This window comes from Cuculus canorus, chromosome 3 (genome assembly GCF_017976375.1).
Source record: "Cuculus canorus isolate bCucCan1 chromosome 3, bCucCan1.pri, whole genome shotgun sequence".
NCBI lineage: Eukaryota > Metazoa > Chordata > Aves > Cuculiformes > Cuculidae > Cuculus > Cuculus canorus.
Genome location: NC_071403.1, coordinates 114,723,154 through 114,747,983, shown reverse-complemented (window position 1 = coordinate 114,747,983; position 24,830 = coordinate 114,723,154). Strand labels below are relative to the sequence as shown.

The 24,830-nt window shown below is 36.9% G+C and overlaps 2 protein-coding genes across 6 annotated transcripts in view; one reads left to right on the top strand and one right to left on the bottom strand.

Moving 5' to 3' along the window:
* The window catches only part of SMC6 (structural maintenance of chromosomes 6), a 35,555-nt gene extending 16,107 nt beyond the window's left edge, over positions 1-19,448 (top strand). Inside the window, exons 16-28 of the mRNA XM_054064219.1 lie at positions 944-1,145; positions 1,281-1,395; positions 3,115-3,275; positions 4,924-5,059; positions 5,908-5,988; positions 6,868-7,038; positions 9,866-10,003; positions 10,773-10,918; positions 11,642-11,767; positions 13,810-13,915; positions 15,200-15,352; positions 17,074-17,171; positions 18,985-19,448. Coding sequence (XP_053920194.1) covers positions 944-1,145; positions 1,281-1,395; positions 3,115-3,275; positions 4,924-5,059; positions 5,908-5,988; positions 6,868-7,038; positions 9,866-10,003; positions 10,773-10,918; positions 11,642-11,767; positions 13,810-13,915; positions 15,200-15,352; positions 17,074-17,171; positions 18,985-19,093 — 1,742 coding nt within the window. The 3' untranslated portion in view covers positions 19,094-19,448. The remainder of the gene's footprint in view (positions 1-943; positions 1,146-1,280; positions 1,396-3,114; positions 3,276-4,923; positions 5,060-5,907; positions 5,989-6,867; positions 7,039-9,865; positions 10,004-10,772; positions 10,919-11,641; positions 11,768-13,809; positions 13,916-15,199; positions 15,353-17,073; positions 17,172-18,984) is intronic.
* A 3,485-nt stretch (positions 19,449-22,933) lies between these two features.
* VSNL1 (visinin like 1) overlaps positions 22,934-24,830 on the bottom strand; it is a 91,433-nt gene continuing 89,536 nt past the window's right edge. For all 5 annotated transcript variants that reach the window (XM_054064227.1, XM_054064232.1, XM_054064229.1 and 2 more), the window contains one exon: positions 22,934-23,920. In XM_054064227.1, the coding sequence (XP_053920202.1) occupies positions 23,723-23,920 (198 nt within the window). In that variant the 3' untranslated portion in view covers positions 22,934-23,722. The remainder of the gene's footprint in view (positions 23,921-24,830) is intronic.

The following is a 24,830-nucleotide window of genomic DNA, read 5'->3' as shown; positions in this document are numbered from 1 at the left end:
CTTTTTAATCACATGAACTAGCTAACATCTACTGCTTTTACTCTTTTCTGAGTTGTTTTTGTTAAGGTATTTTATGTAGTTCGAGTGATATACTTTCAGTGCACTTCTCCGGCTCCCCTAGAGCATCAGACACACCCTCCGAGCTTGACATCACTGTGCTTTGGCTGCTTGTTCCCTGGTGGATAGCACTGTCCAGCTCTTGGACAGATTTTGTTCAAAATGCCCAGTGGTTGACTTCTGGGCTTGTCAAACTTGAGGTGTTTTGATGGAGCAACTCAGACAGAACCAATTGATATTTTCTTGGAAAGTTTGGTTTCAGTAGTTTTTTTCGGCCAGCTCTGACAGTGACTGCTATTTTCAGTTTGTGAAATGGCATCAGCATATTCTGGCTGTAAGTGTAAAGGCCAAATACGTAAGTATTTAGCATTTACTGCAGGATAAGAACAGAACTTGCAAACGCACATTTTACTAAATTCGGGCAATCTAATAGAAATCTTCATGACTGCTTAACTTGCAGCATAGTTGTCCCTCTGCCTTCACCCTTAAAGCATTAAATTGTTGATAAGCAGTCTTTGCCTTGATATACTCCTGCAGCACTGCTGTAAAATTTGTGCCTGAATGGAAGTTAGTAATGACCTGTCAAATACCTTGGAAGAAAATTTAGGCCTCCAAATATGTGTATGTGTCTCTATAGAAGAAAATTATACGCCTGTGTTCTCAGGGTAGTTTGTCTGTTGTGGATGCTTTTATCGTCTAATTAAGTTAACTTAATTTTTTTTTTTTTTTCCCCCTTTTGTTGAAAGAAAGGTTTATTTTAGAGACTTAAAAAAAAACGACAAACCCATAACATAACAAAACAAAAACCTTCAGTGGTAAAAATGCACTACTAAATGTTTTGTTACGGAACACAACTCCTAACGCCTTGTCTCTTACATGTATTTAGGTGCTTTCATTCATCTGAAAGATGCTGAGCTGACCTTGGCTGTTGAATCTTGCTTGAAGAGCCTAGTTCAGGCATTTTGCTGTGATAATCATAATGATGAGAGAACTCTTCAGCAACTGATGTCAAAATACTATCCACGTGGATTTAGACCTCAAATAATCGTAAATAAATTTCAGGATAAAGTTTATGATGTTACACAGAGGTAGGTTATGTTTTGAATTTTATTGCTTAGCCTTGATGGTTCATATTATTATTATTAGTTAAAACTAATTATTTGTAATTTTTTTTAAGATCTCACGTGAGCTTTATGAACGGTGTTTTTTCTTCTATTCTTCAGAGCAGTTCATCATCCAGAATTCCCATCGGTTCTCACAGCACTGGAAATAGATCATGTAGTAGTTGCCAATTGTTTGATTGATGTGAGGGGTATAGAAACAATTCTGCTTATTAAAGTAAGTGTCTGTGTCCCTCACTGGTCTTTAAAAAAAGATGTTTTCTGTTTGTGTGGAGCATGTACAATACCTTCGGTGATACTGTCTGTAATAGACAAAATGAGTAGGGAAAGATTATTTCATTTTACTTTTTGCCCCTCTGAGGAGGAGAGGTGAGGACCTTGATATCTCAGTAGGCCCCAACTGTATTAGTTATCAGTGTTATAGTGCAGTGTAGACATGGACATTTCCCCCAGAGGACTTCTGGTAAGGCCTTCATGGCATTCAATAAATTTTGAGTATCCAACTTCAAACAGTATTTTCTGTCACAGGCAAGACAGTAAACTGACAACCTATAGTGAGTTTAGGTACCGGGATTTGTTTAAGAATCAGTAAAGTTAGAGCTTTTACTGTTACTTCCACACACTTGCTTGTTTCGTTGTCCCCCTGCTAGACTACCTGCACAGGTCTCGACTCCTGAGATCAGGGAGATCTCTGCTGGTCCAAGAAGGTCAGGCAGAAAGACTTACTGATTCTTGCTGTGAGGCTGCTCACAGATGCCTGTTTGGGCTCTTACTGGCCAAGGTGCCAGGGTATTCCCTGGGATCTGTCTCTACAGATCTCTCCCTGTGTTTTTCCAGGTTCTTCCCTGTTTGTTTCTGGGATGTTCACCATCATGGTTTTGGGCCTCTAAGTGGTCTCATTTCCCAGCTGAAATAATTCATGTGTGTCATTTGAGATGAGAGACTGCAAAGAAACATGGTTGTGGACAGAATCTGTTGCAACAAAGAAAATCAGTGATCAGTTATTAAGTAGGATTTGAACGAGGTGACAAGCAATGGTGTTGAATTAAGATTATGTACAATTTTGATAAGAATCTATTTTTTGGTCACCATAAAAATATGTTAATGGACTGGTCTCTGCTGTCGCTATTTCTATTCTTAACTAATTTTTGATTTTCTGGTAGTACTGAAGATACTTATAACCATATCTGCTGGAGCTGGTAAAATGTGGAAAGATAAAAATAAGATATTTTTCCCTGAGGAAAGCAGGGTGTTCTATGAGCAGCAGAAGTAAAAATACTTACTTTTTGTGGATTTAGTTTTTGTCCAAAACCACTTGTCCCAACGTGTTCTCTGACATTTCTACTGGAAAAGAGGCGGCTTATGGTATGTCTAGTGCAAAGCTGACTCTTTAAGCAGGCATGGCTATTACAGCATGGGATACGTAACAGCTGAACTTTCTAGGCTGTTTTTACAGCTGGCATGCTAGTTCTGTTCTTCCCCCTCTGCCTCATCTAAACACTGATTTTCATGATGTTACTACCTGTGAGCTCTACCTGGATAATTTCAACTGGATTTGAAAGAAGTTTAATAGGTCTTGTCTGTGTGAAATGATACTTGTGAATGGAGTATGAGATTGCCTCATGCCTCAGACAGAGGCACTTGTGACCACTTAGTCTGACACTAGCAATGTTTTGTTTTTTTTTACCAGCATGTTTCCTCAGAATTCAATTGAATTAGCAGGTAAACTAAGTGAGTTTTGAGAACACAAATGTTTTAACTAAGAAAAGCAGGTTCTTGACATGATAGACATTTTTCAGTTTTCATTACTGTATTTCTTATTTTACATCAAGAATTGTAATTATTTCTGGGTGAGAATGTCTAGACAAATGTTAAATTGATATCTTTAGTTATTGTTGCTTTTCTGTTGGTGTGATAAAGCCATTGTATTTTTCAGAGTAGCCGTAAGGCTCGTGAAGTAATGCAATCTAATCGACCCCCCAAAAATTGTAGAGAAGCTTTCACTGCTGAAGGTGATCAAGTATTTGAAAGACGATATTACTCTTCTGATTATGTCAGACCCAAGTTCCTAAGCAAAGATGTTGAAGCAGAAATAAGGTTAGCATCTTGTAATCTATTTGTTGAAAGTGCACTTGTTGACATGAGTAGTGAAATTGTATCTTTATCTGTTTGCATGGGCACTAATCTCCAGTCCCTCTCCATTTTCTTTGAGACTTACACTTCCTTTCTGAGGATTGTGGAAAACCTCTTTATTTCAGTGCCTTTCTATGGTAGATACTAACCTGAGTGGGACCTAGATAATTTTCAGCTTGTGGCATGTAAATCTTGCCCATCTAGTAGGGATTTGCTGAGCTGAATCTTCCAGGTAATCTAGCTAACTTTCTTTTTATTTTATGGCTGCTGAAAGAGTATGGAGTCAAAGCTGTTTCTTTTAGAATCTAATATCCAAAAAATGAAATTGTAATTTACTGGAAAGGAGGCCTGATTGTTCAGACCGAAATCACTGTGGCATGCATAGTCCTACTGGTTTCAAACTTTGCGTCTGTGTTGTCTCAGGCTTTTGACTTCATTTATGGTAGAAGTCTCTGATAAACTTGACTTCCCCCGCTGTCACCCCATTTTACTTTTTAGGTATTTTTTTCTCATTACTTTCAAAATGCTAGTTTAAAAAGCCAAATGTGTCAAAGCTTAAAATCTTGAGCTGTCACCCAGCAAATTGGTGGCAGCAGAATACTTCTGTTTTGATGGTCACATATTACGGATCTGTTGAGTAAATATTTTAATTTTAGTATTGATAGCTAATAGTGTAGATTGAACTGAACATTAAAAAATTATTTCTGCAAACTCAGAAGTTTTAAGTATGTCACTTAACTGTACTTTGTGCATATCGGTGTATAATGAATTTCACTCAAAGATTATCTTAACTTCCAAAGTGTTGTAGGCAGTTCATTACTGATATTGCTATGTGGGAATGATGTAGGCCAATTAAAAAGCAGAAATGTCTTCCCACCGCCCTTGCCTTCAGACCTTAGCCTAAATGGAATAGTATATGCATTTTATTAAACACTTGTTCATGGATCAAACTAAATCAGCCCATTTCATATGTCTGTAGCAAAAGTGTTTTTTTTTTTTTAAAGTAGTACTATTTCCTTTGCACGGATGAAGGTCTATCAAAGTTTTACTTATTATTATAAGTAATAATAAAAAATTGCTTTTTTTTTTGCATTCCTAATAGCTTTACCATAAACTGAAAGAATTAATAACAGAAATCTCTGTACATGGCTCCTTTTGTATAAGGAAAAGTATGAGGCTATGAAATATTTTTTTCTCATCCCTGTTAAACTTTTCTGTCTGGAAGTGGTTTGTCCTGGTCAAAGTACTTGCTTCCTCTCAAGTTGCAGTAGTATTTTTAGAAGTAATGCCTGCGTTTAATTCAAACACTAGGTCTGTTTGCAAAAACCGCTAACAGAGGGTACAGATGGTTCAGATCGCATGAATGGCTTATCTTTGAAGCATTGATCTATGACCATCGAACAGCTGTCTGCTGATTATTAGCTGAGTTCTTTATTGATTGTTAAAACCATCCAATTCATAACAAACTGCACTTATTTTTTTGGGGGGGGTATGTGTGTGTGCTTTTTTACCCTTTGACTTCACATATATTTGATTTTGTTTATTTCTCTGTATGTGTGTAATAAATATCTGTGTAATGCATAATATTTCAATATCACTTTATAAAAAAAAGTCACTTGGAGAAAGAAGTTGAAAACCGAAAGGCACAGATGACAGCATCTCAGCAACGTTTATATTCCATCGAAAAAGAGATTCGGCAAAATGAAGATCATCTTAATAGTCATCGACGACACCAAAAAGAACTACAGGTAAAATAGGTACAAAGTTATTCTTTAGGAATTGCTTAGTCTTCCCCTATTTCATTTTGACTTGTGCAATATATATGAAAGTATGATAGTTTTTAATGTTTTTCCTCTCTTTTGTTTGCTTTCATATTTTTTATTTTTGTAGTATACTTTCATCTTTTAAGACAAAATGGTAGAGGTCACATTAATCCTTGACATACTGTCGTTTTTGTACGTTATTTTCTTTTTTCCCTCTTGTACTAAATCTTTCTTTGACACAAATAGGAAGCTGTTGCGGTATTTGTTGCTTCCTTCTCCTTTATTTCTGTTGAGACTTGCCTTCTTGATTTGCAGAATCTTGTTTCTCCACGTGCTTCATTCTTAACGTATATAGTGAATATTTCACCTTTTAAGTTTTCTTAATGTAAATTTCTCTTTAAACCATTTTACAACTATTAATTTTCCTTGTTTTTCAGTACTTCTAGGTAGGACATATAATAGTGGTGGCTGATGACGTTAAAATTAGGCAGTGTAAGGTAATACTGCTATATAAGGTTATAGTCAGTAAATATAAGAACTAGCTGAAATTGCTGAAGAAAATATTTAAAGGGAAAAAATATATTTTATTCGATTGTCATGTTGAATGGAAACGCAATAATAACCTAATGGTTTAAAGTGCATGTGACTCTCAGAACAAGTTTTATCTTCTAATAATGGATTACACAGGTAAGTAGGAAATATTCTGTCTTTCGTAGGCACTAATGAAAATAAAATACCAAATATCTTGCTTTGTATGCTGACTTGAACTAACAAATGCAATCTTTTTTTCCTTTAGATAAGCTTAAGGATGTTTATTTCCTTTCTCTTTTCAGATAAAGATAAGAAAAACAAATGCAGACATAGCAGATCTTGAAAATATTGAAGAACACCAGTCAGTTGACATTCGTACATTAGTAAGAATGCATTATCAAATTATGTCTAATAAGGATATGAAATAAAGTCTTTTTAATGTTGGCAGCGTTTTGAAATAAGCAAGTACTGTGGGTTTTCAGCTAGTGTACAAGTGAATAAATGGAGAGGAACATAACAGTTTGCCGTAATTGTAGGCGTTCTGTAATGGCATGATTTTCATTTGTTTTTGGTGAGCAAGTGGTGCTGTAGGTTTAGAGGTCAGAAGTGGCAGCATTAAAGCACACATGACTCTGGAGCATAACTTGTCACAGAACTGCTGCTCTGCCCTAAACACATAGTTTCACATTGCTCTACTGTAGCTTTACCATGCAGAGATTAAATTTAAATTCATATATCGCCCTAGGAAAGGATCACAGTAGTACGATTGTTTCTGGAAAGATCTTATTCTTATCCATGTGTTCTTAAAATGCATGCCTAGGAGTATAATAGTCTAGGGGACAGTGACGATCCACTTATGCTTCCTGTATTCTTAGGTATACTGAACGTACATACTTTGACACAGATCCAGAGGAATCTTGTTGTTCTGTTTAAAGAAATTACTGTAGTAAAATATTATCATGGCTGGCTCTTCACGAGCTCCTGGCCTCTTTAGTCTTTTAATCATAGCTCACAAATAAAGTCCCCTTAATTTTCAGTCAGATAATTCCACTTTTGTGTTTCGATTTAGTGGTCTCCTTCAAGATCTGTCAGTCTGTTCTTTTGGGGTTTAGTGGCAGCTACATTGAGCTGCTTGTATTCTTATCGGAGTCATAGAGTATTTCATGTAATCTTGTACCTTGGTAGAGATAAAATAAAAGTCTTGTACAGTAATTTGCAAAATATCTCCTTTTACTGTTCTTCATTGTAATATATTTTGACAGGAAGATGAAGCTGAAGAGAATAAGAGTAAGATGGAATCTGTAAAAAAAGACATGCAGCAACAAAGCAGAAAAGTGGAAGAACTGAAAAATGTTCTTCAGGTAGCTGAAAAAAAATTGGAAGAAATGAGAGACAAAATTCATCAAGTAGAAGAAGTTGCTGGTCCAGTTAAGGTAGCAATAATTTCATATTGTACTTCTAATTTGTTCCTTTTGTGTGGCAAGGTGAATGAGGGTAAAAGGAGGCAGGAGAAAAGAGTAAGCTCATTCCTGATTTAATTAAGTTCTGTCTATGCAAATGGAAATAGAGCATTCCATCTGGAGCATGTCAAGAAATAAGCTTGGCAATATTCTAAAGGTTATGTTGATTAAGTAGTTGCTATAGTGTTTTTTGTTTAAAGAGGGTTTGTTTCCACATATTTTTCAATCATGGATTGAAAAGGAAGGAAAAATAGTTTCCTTGACTTTCCTTTTTAGTGCGTCACTGTTGTTTTGGCTTATTTGTTTCTGATAAGGCCTGGCTAAGTATGTTCATAACTGGTCAGTTTTCAAAATAACATTTGAAGTTCTATATGAAATGGTTATTATTCTATAAGGCTGCATAATCACAGAAGATGTCAGTACATAGTTTTTAATTATTCAAGAGTACAGAAGACACTTGGACAGTGCAGAGAAGTAGCAAGACTTAAGATAAATAGAAGAGTGGTGACATGCAAAATTTGATATTAGGAAATAGAGGACAATCTCACGTTGCCAAGAATAATTAATGGTTTGAAAATGGAAATAAGAGTCTAATATGAAAATTCTAAAGCTGCATTCTGTTTTAAAAGAAAATCTGTGTAAGCAAAGAGAATAGATTTATTCAGAATATTAGAACTGTATTGCTAGTTATTAAGCAATAGAGGGCAACTCTTAAATTCCTGAAAAGATTTTAGATTATACGTACTGCTATGTGCAGAAGTTGATCTTGAGTGCTCTCATGAAGCACATGCAAGAGAACCGAGTGATCAGGCCCAGTCAACACGGTTTCACGAAAGGCAGGTCTTGCCAAACTAACCTGATTGCCTTCTATGACAAAGTGATGCGACTACTGGATGAGGGAAAGGCTGTGGCTGTAGTCTTCTTGGACTTCAGTAAAGCCTTTGACAGTTTCTGACAGCATTCTGCTTCAGAAACTGTCAGCCTCTGGCCTGGACAGGCGCACACTCTCCTGGGTTGAAAACTGGTTGGATGGCCGGGCCTAGAGAGTGGTGGTCAATGGAGTTAACTCCAGCTGGAAGGCAGTTACAAGTGGGGTTCCTCAGGGCTTGGTACTGGGTCCAGCCCTGTTCAATATCTTAATCAATGACCTGGATGAAAGCATTGAGTGCACCCTCAGCAAGTTTGCAGATGACGCTAAGCTTGGTGGAAGCGTGGATCTGCTGGAGGGTAGGGAGGCTCTGCAAAGGGATCTGAACAGGCTGGACCGATGGGCTGAGACCAATGGCATGAGGTTCAACAAGGCCAAATGCCGGGTCCTGCACTTGGGCCGCAGCAACCCTGTGCAGTGCTACAGACTAGGAGAAGTCTGACTAGAAAGCTACTTGGAGGAGAAGGACCTGGGGGTATTGGTCCACAGCCGACTGAACATGAGCCAGCAGTGTGTCCAGGGGGCCAAGAAGGCCAATGGCATCTTGGCTTGGATCAGAAACGGTGTGACCAGCAGGTCCAGGGAGGTTATTCCCCCTATGTACTCGGCACTGGTGAGACCGCACCTCGAATACTGTGTTCAGTTCTGGGCCCCTCACTACAAGAAGGATGTTGAGGCTCTGGAGCGTGTCCAGAGAAGAGCAACGAAGCTGGTGAGGGGGCTGGAGAACAAGTCTTATGAAGAGCGGCTGAGAGAGCTGGGGTTGTTTAGCCTGGAGAAGAGGAGGCTGAGGGGGACCTTATTGCTCTCTTACAACTACCTGAAAGGAGGTTGTGGAGAGGAGGCAGCTGGGCTCTTCTCCCAAGTGACTGAGGACAGGACAAGAGGGAATGGCCTGAAGCTCCACCAGGCCATCAGGAAAAAAATTTTCACAGAAAGGGCCATTGGGCACTGGCAGAGGCTGCCCAGGAAGGTGGTTGAGTCACCTTTCCTGGAGGTGTTTAAAGGACAGGTGGATGAGGTACTGAAGGGCATCGTTTAGGGATTGTTAGGAATGGTTGGACTCGATAATCCAGGGGGTCCTTTCCAACCTAGTGATTCTATGATTCTGTGATTCTCCGTGGTCTGTGGTTGCTTAATGAACTGTTGACATACAGCAAGTTGTGGCTTTAAGGCAGACTTTGAAAAAGTTAAGAGCATCCATTATGGTTCATGATGGTTGGTTTTCTTGTTTTGTTGTTTTTGTTTGTTTTGGTGTGTTTTTTATTTTTATTTTTTTTTAATGTAATCTTTTTGATGGGGATGAGGAAGAAAATTGTCTTCTAATTTTTTCTTCTCTGGAAAGATAGAATATCATTTCAACTGTATAAACACTTTTGTAGTGTAGAAGTTGCTATACTCTACATAATATTATAGGCATAGAGGGACATTGACTTTTCACACAGAAATGCAGTTCTGGCTGATGTCACACAGGCATCAGAACTTCTGGCTAGAATATAGTATATAAAATGAAAGTAGTTTTTGGAGGTTTAGGAAAAAGAAGTTTGGTTTTGATGTGGTTTTTTTTGTTTGTTTGTTGTTTTTTTTTATTTGTTTTCTTTTTTCCAGAAGTTAAAACTTCCCCTCAAGATATGTTTCCTAAAAACATCAGAAGCTTTTTTGTTATGTCCTTGTCAGACCCCTGAGTGTAGACTTTCTGATAAGTTGCTTTTAAAGCTCCTGGACTTTAGAAGGAGTAGTCTTACTGAAAGCAAAATAAATTAGGCAGTGTTAAAACCAACATAATTACGTGTGGTAAGTCTGTAAACATTAGAGAGATGCTTAATCTACTCCTAACAGCTCATTTATCACATTTTGATTTATTCCGAACAGGATGAATTAAACGTAGCTGACTCAGAAGTGGAAAACAGTAAACGTCGACTGCAGCACTATGAAGACAAACAGAAAGAACACTTGGCTTGCATAAAAAGACATAAAGCATTACTAGCTGATAAAGAAAAACAGTTAGAGGTAGGAAGGTTTTAGGTCTTTTTTTCTTTTTTGAAGTCATACGACCGTGATCCTTTTAATATTTAACAATAAATCATTCCACTTTGTACTATGTCCAGACCATGTCAAAACTTGTCTACACAGTATTCTTTCAGCTGTGTCTTAAGCTGACTGCATCTAAATCAAGTAAAAGTGGTTTTGTATAAAGGCATCTAGGCCTCTTTTTGTCTGGCAGAGCACAGTTTCTTGTCTTGGCAGGTCAGTTAGGAGTTACGTATCTGAGGCTCTTTTTTCTATGTTTTGCAGTGACAAGATTAAAATGACGTAACCTTAAAATTTGTGGTTTAAGTTCAATTGAATAATACTATTTGGGTTTTTAAGATGCTAGTTCTTTCCTTGTACAAACCTCATACCTGATCCTTTGAAGACTTTATCCAATCAAGCTTTATTAAATAACTGAAATCACACCCACAAACAATTTTGGAAGACTGTCATGTTTAAATATGGTAAATTTGTTTCACTTTATTTGTATTACCTATATAACTCTGAAGATATTAATTATCTCATATGGACGCATTTCTTAGCACTGAAATAAATATCTGTCTATAAATGTTGTTAGTAAAATTGTTAACAATAGCTAGATTTGCTGTGATAAATACACAAAGGATAATACAAAAACATTATTCTTGCTGTGAGACCATGTTTTTCCATAGCACAAAGTATTTGTTGTGAAAATTAACCAGATTTTTCATAAGTGTAACAATTAATTGAGTTTTGAACATTAATTTAGGAAAAAATTGCACAAGCTCGGCAAATCTACTCAGAGCGCATAGAGGTCAGCAGAACTGTTAAGAGTCTCGATGCAGAAATGAATCGCCTGAGAGAGAGGATAAATTCAGAAAATGATCGCCATGGAAACAGAGAAGAAATAATACAGTAAGAACGTCTTCAAGGTCTAACATAGTTAATTTAAGACAACTTTAAGATATCTTTAATGTCTAAAATAGTTCAGGTAAGGTGGAAAAGATAGGGGAAAGGAGAGTTTTCTTATTGACTCACAATGCATTTATGTGTGTTTTCAGTACTTAAACCATGTATGAAGGCATGGAAATATGCTGTGCTGATTGCACAGTCAACCAGTACTGAAAAGGTTTACGAGTATTGAACTACCTTCTAGGGACAGTGTCTGTACTTAGATATCTGAAATACCAATAACCAGGTATCCTCGTAGTGTTTAGAAGTATCCCAATTATGACTATGTTGGTATGAACATAATGCAGTGAGCATTAAGCATACTTCTAGTTTGAATAACTAATGAAGAAATTAGGCAATTACTTGAGGTTTTGACTGCAGTGTATTTCAAGTAATTGCTTGCCTCAGATATTCTTCAGCATGGGGAGCCCAGTCATTCATTCTTCTTGGTTTAAGAGTTCCCTTACAAAAGAATTTAAAATAGAATTAAAATTTATTTTTTGACTGCTCTTCATTTGTGAACAGCGTTCTACTTGACTCATAAATGCTTTTAGCTTCAACATGGATCCTCACAAGAAAGTTTGTATTTGAACGTTTTGATAATCAAATTGATTACCAGCATTTACAACAATAGCTTGATTTTAGTGTAATTCATGTTTATCTTAGACTTTCTTTTAATTAAAACAGGCAATTTCATGATGCAAAGGAAAGATATGAGGATGCAAACAGTAAAGTAAAGAATTTGAAGAAATTTATTAGACTGCTGGAAGAAATAATGACACAGAGATTCAAAATATATGGACAGTTCTTAAGGTGAGTTAATTTTACTGTAACTTCAGGTTTCAGATAAACTAACATGTAGATGTGCCCACATTCCAGGGTGAAAATCATGGAGCAGAGCTGTGAGAATGGGATATCTTTAAGGTGATATTCACTGCAATCTTTCTAACCTAAACTTGCTCTCAGATCCAATACTGTCATGCCTGACAGTTTAGCAGCAGCCAAGACTGACAGCTGGGAAACCAACATGATCAGTGGAGGCTGTATTTTGCTTGACACTAAAGGTCTCGACTATGCTGACTCAGTCCATGACAGTTCTGTTTCAGTGCTTGTTTTGGTCAGTAAAATGTCAACACCTGCATGTTGGTTGACAGCCAGTTGAACACGAGCCAGCAGCGTGCTCTGCACTCAACAGCATCCTGGCTTGTGTCAGAAATTGTGTGGCCAGCAGCATTAGGGAAATGATTGTACCTCTGTATTTAGCACTGGTGAGCCCAGACCTCCAATACTGGATTCAGTTTTGGGTCCCTCACTGCAAGAAAAAAGTTGAGATTCTGGAGTGTGTCCAGAGAAGGGCAGTGAAGGGTCTGGAACACAGGTCTTCTGAGGAGCAGCTGAGGGACCTGGGGCTGTTTAGGCTGAAGAAGAGGAGGCTGAGAGGAGACCTTATCAGTCTCTAAAACTATGTGACAGGAGGTTGTAGTGAAAGTGACGGAAAATGAAGAGAGGAAGTGGCCTCAAGTCGTGACAGGGGAAGTTTAAAGTAGGTATTAGGAAAAATTTCTTCACCCAAAGGATTGTCAAGCATTGGAACAGGCTGTCCAGGGAAATGGTTGAGTCACCATCCCTGGAGATGTTTAGAAGACCTGTAGATGTACTTAACAAGTATTGTTCAGTCCTAAACTTGACAGTGTTAGGTTAAAGGGTTGGACTTGATGATCTTAAAGGTCTTTTCAACCTAAACGATTCCTTGATCCTATACGTATCAATGACAATTTTGTGGTGGCCTCCCCTCAAAAGGACAGATGGTGTGTTTTCCAGTGCAAGCCTTTAACATTTATCATTGCCTTCAGCAGAAATTGATGGATGTCTGTGTTGGCTCTGCTTTCTGTACTTCTTGATCTGGGCTTTGAAGGGGATGCCAGTATGATCCTGACAAATAGTAATGATCAGGAGAATCCCAGCCTTTGCAGATGGAAGTGTAGAAATAGTGGTGGATAAGATCTACTTGCAGAATCTGTTGCTTGCCTTATGGTGCCCATGTGTGTCATGGAATCACGTGGTTGGAGAAGACCTTTGAGATCATTGAGTCCAACCATACCTGTCCACTACTAAATCATATCCCTAAGCACTTCATGTACCTGTTTTTTAAAACCCCTCCAGGGCTGGTGATTCAACTACCTCTCCAGGCAACTGTTCCAGTGCCCAATAACCCTTCTGGTGAAAAAAGTTTTCCTGATGTCTAATCTGAACCTCCGCTGGTGCAGCTTGAGGCCATAAACTGAGCCTTGTTCCTGATGCCCAAATTTGAGTATGAATCTCCTTTAAGATGTGTTAAAGAACATAGTTCTTTCTTGAAGGGACTTTAGTGTATTGTCTATTGGCAAATTACTTGCTAAATTAGGGGAGTAGGGGGAGAAATTAGTACTCAGCATTCTTTAATTCACGGACTATAGAAAAGTCTGTGTAAATTTTTTAGCATCCCTTACTGTGCAGTCCTAATACTGGGTATTGTGATTCTGTGAAAGAAGAGGGATGTGGTAATTTTCTGTTGAAGTTGTGGAATAAAGGTGTAAAGATTGAGTTTATGGAAACAGACTTATAGAAAATAAAAAGCCTGTACATCTGTATTTCTTACCTTGTTACTTTGTGTTAGTGTCTCTGTCCAGTGTGTCCAATATTGCATATCGCCCACTGAAGAGCGTAATTGTTTTTGGGGAAAATGCTATTAATGGAGTAGAGCTAAATATTTAAGATTATGATGTGGGTCTGTTGATAAAAGCATGTTGTCGCTTTTTTGTGTATCCTGAAACTTAACTGACCTATATTTCTTTGCTTGATTTGACTGGTTTAAGGCTCCTTTCTTTACGATGCAAACTCTACTTTGACCGTTTATTACGTATTCGAGCTTGCTCTGGAAAAATACTTTTTGATCACAAGAATGAGACACTTTCAATAACAGTAAGTTATTTTGTAGTACTCCAGTTATTATAATACGTAATGATTTTTTTTTTTTTAATATCAGCTGCTAGAACATGCATTGCAAAGGACAGAGTAAATTGTTTTCTTCTTTCCAAAATATGATATGCTAAATTGTAGGATGTTGTTGAAAACAAGCAAGAACAAAAACCACGTTGGCATCTTATATGGGTAGGTTGCTAGATTACATGGAATAAATTTGGATTATTGTCTTATGTTGAGGAGAAGAATTCACTAGGGAGTCATCCTAGTCAGTCTTTCAAAATTACTTACTCCTGTTTTGTTGATAGGAAGGTTGTCTTCATTTGTGTGATTGTATAATTCAACTTGTTATTTAAAAAACCTCTAATGGCTGAAAACTTGAATATAGTTTTTCTGTGTATCTTTTAATGTATCACCCAGAAAGTTTTAGTCATAAGGGCATCTCCTTTTGTTTCTGTGAGAGACTTCCAATCTAGGAATTGAGAGGGAAAAATGTGTAGTGACAGCATAAATACATGTTGACACAGTCCTAATTAAACAGGTGAAGGATATGTATCTGGAGAACTTGGACTCGGTCCATAAAATGTCAAATCATTACCTGGCCTTATCAGAATACTTCTGTTTTATAGCTGATGTTTCATGTTTCTCATGCAAGCGATCTGTTAGTTAAGGAAGGTAAATTGAAAAAAGGAACACCCTACCCCACCAAAAATAACCTTCCAAAGGACTCTACTCCAAAATAATTATTTTCCTGCTTAGCTTGTTAGAGGTAGTATAATTAACAGGACAAATAGGTGCTTAAGTTTAATCTTAAAAAGGGAGTGCCACAAGATGTCATCATAATCAATGAAACCAAAGCACTATTCACAGTGTTTGGTGTATTCTGGTTAAGAAACTATTTCTCCTTTAAACTCCTGCTCGAAAACAATTATCTGCTTTTCTACTGTAGCTGGTAACCATTGGATTTAACTGTAATATAACTATGCTGGCTGACATTTATTAAGCATTGTTTAATAGCTATTAAAAATAGATAATTAAATAAGAAAACACTGGCAGAATCATTCAGTCTGTTCAGTGTGGTTTACTGTGATGGAGAAAGTTGCAGTGATTTAGCAAAGTGTTATTCAATGGTTAGGAGCCATCCCATTCCAGAACTGCAGTCGCAGTGAAGTACACAAAATTGTTCTTGAGTGACCTCTATCTGTTCACATGTAATGTATTTGCTGTTAAAATTATGATTCTCCATCTGAGAGTTAAAAATTGCTCTAATACTTTTATTTCAAGGTTCAGCCTCGAGAGGAAGACAGAGCTGCCCTTAATGATGTGAGATCCTTATCGGGAGGTGAACGTTCCTTCTCAACAGTGTGTTTCATTCTTTCTCTGTGGTCCATTACTGAATCACCTTTCAGATGCTTGGATGAATTTGATGTCTACATGGTACAGTTTAAACTTTAACTACATTTGCATTCTGATTTGTATAAGTCAGTGAAATAATTCAGTTGTTATTTGTATTTGTTAGATGTTAAAACACTGTAGTTAACTACAAATAATAATAATTTTTAAAAAACCCATGAAAACAAAGCCAATTCCCCCATCTTGGTAGGGACCTTGTTCACTTTGCTTAGTGACTTTTGAAGCTTACTTTGTTTCTGAAGTTGGTACTCAGAGCTGTGAGCATCTCTGTTACTTTACCTACTGAACTAAGGTTTAAAACTTAGTTTAACGTACTTAAACCTTTGTTCAGCAAAAAATAATGAAATATAACTTTTTTATTAGTTCCCTAAGCAGTTACTGTTATGTTTGTCACAGGTTACCTCTGCACATTGTTGTGACAGTTCTAGGCTTAGCATGTGCTTTGGCTTCTACTAATTTTGAGATCAGTGTGGTTCTTTTCAGAGCAAGTATAGCAACTGAGTTTGCTATTGCTACTCAGAAACTTGTTTTGTATTTGACCTAGTAGCATCTTTTCAAGATGCTGAAATGCAGAATAATGAACAGTAAACACTCAAGTCAGCTAAAACTGATAAACCTCATCTTTGTGTACGGTTTCCCTGTATAGGTGATTAACCTGTTTTTTTTTCTATATCGTATCTCCTCCTTATTAATATGCAGTGTGGTATGGTTAGAGAAAATCATTAGTTCTGTGAGAGAAAGAGTTGATACCGGATTATTTAATTCTGCCTTCAGTGTTCCAATCGATTATTTATTTACTGGGAATTGCAGACCTAGAAGGGAAAAAAAAATAAATAAGAGTATACTTGGGTATATAAGGAACTTGGAAAAAGGAAAGTATGCACCTAAGGTGGTAAGCCAGTCATTCCTCAGCCAACTTCCAATGCTTAGGTCCTCTTTTACAGGTTAGTTGTGTAGAAGATTATCCATCTATCCACAAAAGGGCAGATACTTAGGACATCTGTTCCATAAATAATTCCATGCAATTTGTTTTTCCACTGCTGTGGCAGTAAGTGCAACCTTACTGTCTCCGCGTTCTGTAGTTCCTTTTGCTGTAGTCCTGAAGATCCACCACAAGAGGACTCCATCTGCATATTTGCAAGGGAGATGCCTAGTTTCATGTGTAACAACGGTACAAAAGAAGAGCTTTGTTTAACCTCTGCTAATAACAGCTTCCCTTTACACATCTTTTTCAGTAAGCCTAATGCATAAAAGTAGTTAGAAATAGTAATAATAACAGTAACAATAATAACCGTAATAAAAACAGGCTACATAATATCTTAGCCTTCATGCAGCCCTTAAATAGTTTGGGTAATTTTTAGGCAGGATTTTATAGGAAACATTATTCTACTAAAATACAGTTCATCTCAGCATACCAATACAAGTACTATGTGTATATCAAAGCTGACAGAAAAATATTGTGAGTCTGTGATTTCTGTTGTGTATGTAGGCTAAAAAGTAGAGTTTAGGAATTTCCCAAACTATAATTTGTAGCTCTTAGAATTTAATGTTAATGTTTCTTCATCTTAGTTTTTATTATATTTTTCTTTAGCTAAGCTTTACTGTATATGAATCGGTTCCAGTAGGTTTTTCTATGAAGATATTTTCTAATTAATTTATTCTTAAGCATTTGTCCTTATTGGTACAATAATGGGTCAACGAAGTATATGGTCGGCATCACTACCTAATAAATGTTTTGTCTTTAGGACATGGTTAACAGAAGAATTGCAATGGATATGATTCTTAAGGTGGCTGACTCTCAGAATCACCGACAGTTCATTTTGCTCACCCCACAAAGCATGAGGTAATATTGATATGTTCTATTTCATGGTACAAGAACTACAAGGAAGTTCTATTGCAAGGAGTATAACTTGAAAAAAAGCAAATATGCAGAGAGAGAAGTCCGCTGTTTGTAGAACATCTGACAATTAAGCAATTCATTGCTGATGGTTCTGGGAATTTAAAAGGTTTTTCACTCTTCTGTACATAATGTCTCTTAATAGGGTAGTTCAGTGGGACTTAAGTGACTTTATCTTAAGTAGAACAGCTCTTTGAAATGTTTCATTGTGTAAAGTAGGCACCTACTACCTTTTATTCTGTATCTCCCTCTCTCTCTTCCAAAATTAACAGAAGACTGTGTTTTTCCATTTTTCCTGTTAATACTACAGTCCTTTCAAGATGTTTGTCATTTGAGTAATGTTTTTTAATATCGCTGAACTAAAAACTGATAACTTACTTGTTATTTTTGTTCTTTTTTTTTTTTTAATCTAGTAGCCCAAAACTCTTTAAAAATCATGTATGTCCATGGTAAAGCCATGCCCAGCTTAAGGGGACACTCAATGTCTGAACTTATCCAGCCAACTTTTCTGTTAGCCAGATGTAATCACTGTAGCCTGAAGAAGAAAATCAATAGATCTGCAAAATGAAGTTGATTTATTCTTAGTTGTCTTCTCTTACTAAAATCTATAAAAACTAGAATAATTATATTCTTTTGTTATTTAAGTGGAAATTATTCCTGAGGTACTTCTGTATTCAATAAACATGCAGAAATTTTCTGCATGGTTACTGTTTTATAGAATCATAGAATGGTTTGGGTTGGAAGGGGACCTTATATATCACCCAGTTCCAACCCCTCTGAGATCAGGGGCAGAGACACCTTCCCGCAGAGCAGGTTGCTCAAAGCCTCATCCATCCTGGCCTCGAACACCTCCAGGGATGGGGCATCCACAAGGTGGATTCCTCCAGTTCTCAGGCAGAGAGAGAAGAAAGAAAACTGACCCTGTTTTGGGAGGACAGGGAGAGGAATGAGATGAAAGGAGGACAGAGAGCCTTTCCTCAAATCCACTCACACACAGCGCTTGGCATCAAGTCGGTGCCAAGCTACGGATGCCCCACGTGCCACATCCCATGGGCCACAATAACAGATACGTAATAACTACTCTGAAAGGAATCTGGAGGCTGCCAGGAGTCCTCTAAAGATGGGAGAGAGGAAAAGTGGGAGGGACGATGGCACGAAAGGCAAGGAAGAGAAAGGAGCCCATGGGCAGTGGGAAGAAGAGAAAACGCAAGTTTAAAAGTTTAGTAATTCAAGTGCAGCTTGCTTTTGTTATATTTTGTTATGTTGCATGTTCAGCAAACTTCTAATTTAACAAAAGTACGGAGGCACTTTCAGGAAAAATATGTTTAGGATAATTGGTGGAGAAGCCAGTATAAATGTATGTTTATTAACTATGCTCATTCTTATTATGGTGTGAGTGATTATACCTGTATGAAGTGTGTGCCACTTCAGCATCTGTAAGGCAAATATGAACTGTATTTAATCACTATTTCATTTGGAGCTTCTCTTAGAATTCCTTAAGTATAGAAAAGGTAGTTTTTAATTGTTAATGACTGACTTCAGTCATAGTTTCTGTCTTCACCTCAAGCTTTTAATGAAGACTAGCTTCAATATTGTTTCAGCGCAAAGAGAACTTCACCCCATGTTACTGTTTTTAAAACTGTCAAAGAGGAAATATGGAGCTATTTAAAGGAAAAATATGTAATGGAAAGAATCAAAAGGAAATATTAAAATGTGTAGAGAAGAAACACTGTTTAAGTGATGCATACTTTATTTTTAGTTCTCTGCCTACGAGTTCCCGTATTCGAATCCTCCGAATGCAAGACCCTGAAAGAGGCCAAAGAACATTGAATTTCCGAAACAGGAATGACGAAGATGAAGATCAATAAGTATCTCTATGTAATAATATGGCATATTATTGAGGATAAATGCGTAATGACGTCTGTAAAGTTATTACTTCCTAATGGTGGATAAGAACATCTTCTGTTAGATGCTCTCAGGAAAATACGAGGTTGATGTGTTGTATTGTATTGTATTGTATTGTATTGTATTTTAAGGATTAATATATGTGTATAGATTAAGAGTAAGTGCTGTTCTGATGACTAAAATCCTGAATGTTCAATTGATATTTTTAATTGCCAACTAGTAGAGTTTTTTATCAGTTGTTCTGGTTTTTTTTCTGAAAAAGATTAAATATATTTTGTATAACTATGGAGTAATATTTTAATAAACAGTGGGAACTGATACTTGTGTTAATGTTTTCATGTCTCCACACACTTAAAATTAGCATTAAGTTAAAAATGCCAGTTCCTTTCTAGCTCTTCTCTGGTTCTTAAACATGTGCTAATTCATACATTCAGTAAAACATGTGTGGTTTTTTTTCCAGTGAAACCACAAGAGCTGAACATGAGAAACTGTTAGTACTTGTAGTGTATGCTTTCTTAGTTAGAGAAGTGGATAATTTATTTGCAGTGTGTTCTCTGGGCAGGAAAAAAGTACCTTTATTTATTTATTCCTGAAGACTTCACAGGGAAGAGTGAGACAAGCTTGCAAAACCTAGCAAATTGTGGCTTTATAAACTTTAGATTCTTAATTCAAATCAACTAAATTCTTGCATAGTCTGAGTCTGCAGGTATCAACTAAGTCTGTAGATATTTATTGTATTATAACAAACTGAAGTGACAGAAGTCCTTCCTACATAGAGGCATTAATTAGAATAAGAATTTTGGGAAGTAATACAGTAACTTTTCTGTAGCATTGAAGGCCTGTGTTTTGTTGGGTGTCCCCACCCTCCCCTGCGACTGCACCACAGCAGTTGAAATAAAATAAGCTTGTTTTTTTAAAGTAATATAAGCATTTATTTGGGATAAGAGGGAGAAAAAAAAACCAGATTCTTCAAACTGCTTAAATTACCTTTTTTTTCCTCCTTTCTGTAGGAACTTGAAATTGTTGGAAGCTCTTCAAAAACAATCACTTTCAGTTCAGCCATTAGACGTACTTTTTTCTGTTTTTTTCTGTAACATTATGGAGATGTAAAAGCCTTTGAGACTGTTCAGAGAGCAGTTCTGCAGTTTCTAGTTATTTATCAAATAGCAATTCCTCAGTAAAACCTCGTTGCAGCCTAAGTTTCAACTCGACTTTGTAGATGAATTTTTTAGCCACTGCACAGTAATTTTTTGTTCTTTAATGCTTATTTTTTACGCAAGCATGTATTTAACTTGTAGTTAGCTCTGACATGTGGAAGCTAGCGCAGAATTGGAGGAATATGCCGAGCAAGTCAGCTGCACTACTACTGCATTTGAAAGGTAGGAAGTATGTCTGTGATCTTTTAAAGGCTTCAGATGTTTACTTCTGCAAGGCCAGGATAACAGGCCGACAGAGTCCTAGCAGCCTTGAGGAGATTACGGGGCCAGGCTTTTGTTGAAGTGTGTGACAGAAGGGAGAGAGACAGAGGTCATAAATTCAAGTGGGGAGGTTCTGGCTGCGTAAACTGAGGGAAGACTGGTTCATGATGAAGATAGGAAGCACCTGAGCGTGTTGTCCTGACAGGCTTTTGCAATAGACTGCAGCACCTCCTGCAAGCAGGGCATTGGACAGGACTTCTGGAGGTCCTTGCCAAAGTTAACAGTTCCATAATCCTGTGATTTGATGGAATATATATTAAAGATACAACTTTAGGATTATGTGAAAGTACTGGGGGCAGGGAGGAGGAACCATACAAAGTGCATAGTTGGCAAAACTTGTCTGCAACACAAGTCCAGTTTGTTTGTACTGGGAGTCCTCAATGCCATTATATGATTGTGAACCGCACGTCTAGTTTGACTCAATTTTATGATGAAACTAGAATATAATTCAGACTCTTTTACAATATGAAATGATAGAACGGCATAGCATTTCCTCTCAGTTTTCTTCAGCATCCAAAAAAATAAAGCAAGAGTGCAGAGGCACAATGAGAAAATAATTCATCTTCATTAGTACTTTTATAAGAAGCTGTGTAGAGAAAAGCTCTTAAGGAAAATTACTACATTCCTACTGAACTAACACTTCAGCTTTCTCCTAAGTTTTCTATACACTACTTCAAATTTTTGAGCACTTGGCAAGAATTATGGTCTTTGGTTCAAAAATATATTGTGTTTATTCAACTCTACCACTGTACTTGATGAAAATGGGTTCCTGACTCTGTAATTGAAGCAACTGTTTTCATGGTAGAATATTAGTTCTGAATAAACAATTACTGAAGCACTTGCTTGGATTCACTTATTTTTTGCAGCAATCCTAAGGTCTCAAAACCATCTTATTCTTGGTACTTTAAATACAGTTTACTGTACCAGCTACTTAGAGGGAGAATTGCGGTGTTGATGTTGTATTTTGTGACTGTGTTTGAGCTGTTGGCCGTTTTGGATGGCAACACATTGCTTATTGCTGCAGTTAAAAGTCAATGGAGCCTGTCCAGCTATATAAATTCGAGGTGCAGGGAGATGTAGAATGAGGTACTACCACTCTAGTAAAAATATGAAAACCAAAGAGGCATAAATTCCCAGGAATATTCAACATCTTTTCTGCAATTAGTAATTTAAGCCTAAGTGAAAACAATGGGCATATCATTTTTCAGAAGTATGTAATGTTTTCAGAACACATTTTTTAAGTTACAGCCAAACATGCAAAGTACATGACTTTACTTCGTTAAGGATATGAGCTGTGTAGTCAGGTATTAAAAAATGTAGTTGAAATTTCTGCCTTCTCCTGTTTGTTTGGGATACGAAGAAACAAATATGAAAGGATGGCTGCGGTTGTGGCAACAATTAATTCTGTATTTCCCTCACCATGTTTGTTAGCAAAATATGTAAAACTGTTATGCTTAGGGGTAATTTTCCCCTGAATTTTAAGATAAGCTTCACTATTAAAATTTGAAAATACAGAGAATGATTTTGGTTTGTGTCATGTTTTATTGTCTGATTTAGCTATTACTGTTTCATTTCTTCATAGGGCAAAGATGAAATATCAAACATGCAATTGTAAGAGGTTCAGACTTTTTTTTTTTTGTTGTCGTTACCCCACCAGCAACCAACTATTTAAAGCAACCGGGAAACGTGGTGTAGGAAAGACTTTTATCTGCAATTTCTGAATCCGCTAGTTCTTGCTGCTTTCCCAGGCCCGTGCAGAACTTGTACTTGCCCAAGCGTAGAGAGAAACCCGATTGATGCACATAGAATTGAGGAGGAAGGTGGATCTCTTCACTGTCCTTTTTCAATCATCGTGCTTTATGGTTAAATTATTAGTAATGATGTTTTACAACATTTCTGTTTATATTAAAGCTGTGGCATTTTAGTGTCATATGATAATAGGAAAGACTCTTACTCAAGGAGGGGAAAACATTAGAAGACCAGGTTTAGTCTAAGCAATAAACTGCACTTGACTTCCAGCTAGCTTAAAAAGCTATATAAGCACAGGTCTAGCAGGTATACTGATAAATCTTAGCACTGGCATCTTAGAGGATAAACAACTGCTGTTGGTAAATAAACAACTGTGTTGGTAAATACAAGGACTGCAACTTTTGGGTTTGTATAATGTGACTTTTTGAGTAAGTAAGTACAAAGAAGTTTTCTTCATGTTTTCATCATGAAATATATGTGTATTTCCCACTTGTACAGTAACAGATAAAGAGAGAGATTGAAGGGATTATTTTCTGTAACCATGCTGAAGGCGTGAAAAAAAATTAGGGGAAAAGGTCAAATGTTATAAATTTATTTTGGGACATATATATTGCAACCTCTGTGGAAGCTTTTGAAAATTCAGGCAAAGATCAATACACTTCCAATAAAACCTTTTAAACTTCCAATAAAACAATATTTTAAACATTATATATATATATTTTATATATACTTTTAATTCAAGGGATCATTTTAGCAGGATTTTCTTTTTCTTTTTTTTTTTATATACTGCATTCCTCTGACATAGCTCTTTCCGGATTGAAGGGATGCAAATGAGGTAAGAATTAAGGCAAACCTAAAAGGCATGCAAATGAAATACATTTATATCCACTGACAATACAAGCACATGTGTGGATCAGACTTCAAGAGCTGAGGAACTCTTCCCCTCTGTCTGTCCAATACTACTTTACAGCAGAATGGTGACATGATTTATAATAAACAGTTAACATTGCCATGGGAATTCAGTGTCACTAACATTACTCAGTCTAGGAGACACAGAGCTAGCATCAGTAAAACATGAACAATAAATAATATAATTCACTGCAGCACAGGACTGCTGCACAGGCTTCAGAGGAATAGGGTTGTTATGAAATGACATTGCACACATCACGTTGTGGCAGTTTATTTTTATAATATATACTTTTAAAATTCTTTAGCAAATGACATTCTCATGCACACAAGTGTTTCAAACACAAGAAGCAAGTCCATTTATAGGTAGTCCAAGCAAATTTTTGTGTGTGTGGAAATAGCTGCAAACTGAATGGAACATTAAACTTCTGTGCAGTCTATGACGCATTGTACACAAGCTCATTTTTGAATGTCACACTGCAGAAGTAATACAATGGAAGGATCACTCTTTGCAGCTTCTTTGAATTCATCCAGTGTGATCTGGTCATCTTTGTTCTTATCCATCTTACTGAAGATCTTGTCTACCCGTTGCTCAGGCGTCAGACCGTCTTCATTCATTTTCATCATTATCACAGTGCCCACCATTTTGTAGATGGCCTTTGGAAACAAACCAAACAGAAAATTCAGCATACAAATTGGAACTTGATTTTCATAGAATCATAGAATCATAGAATAGTTTGGGTTGGAAGGGACCTTAAAGATCATCCAGTTCCAACCCCTCTGCCATGGGCAGGGACATTCCTCTAGATCTGGCTGCTCAAAGCCCCATCCAACCTGGCCTTGGACCTCCAGGGATGGGACAGCCACAATCACATTTTCTGATGTGATCAAATTCTAGAAAGATATTCCAACAATAAAATGATTGCCAGTTTCCCTAAAGATATTTTTTTTCCTTAGAATCTGATGTCCATATACTTAAAACAAGGGGGAATGTGGTTTTTTGCACTATTAGGATGTAGATTTATTTTGGTCGGTGCATTTTGCATCCTGGAATGAATTTCTCGGGCTGGCTGTTTCACAGAGCAAAACTGTTGTAACTTATTCTCTGGATCAACTACTTATTTGGCCTTTAGTCCCTCCATTGAAATAACTTGCATAAATTCTGAGTAATTATTTTTAGGAGTCATTGTCTTTTAATAGTTTTCTATGTGTACACGTGAGCAAAATCTGATATTAATTACTGTGGCAAATAGCGGGCAGATGATGAAAGCGACAAACTTTATCCTTCCTCTTACATGCTACGGTCATCTCAAAGCCCATCTGTGAGAGCTCACACTTGAAATAGTGTGTTGTCATCTCTGTAAATTTCTGTAATCACTTGAAGTTAATCTCTGGTAAGGTTTCTGCTACTTGAGCTACAAACAGGTAATTTCATGGGTGTCAAGTGTGTATTGAGATGGGCTTTGTAAATCCTTTGTTGTGCTATTGCAGTTAATCCATTCATGAGAAGCAAAGTTATCTCTTGAAATTTAAAAGCTCATATGCACACGTACTCTCTGCAATTCTC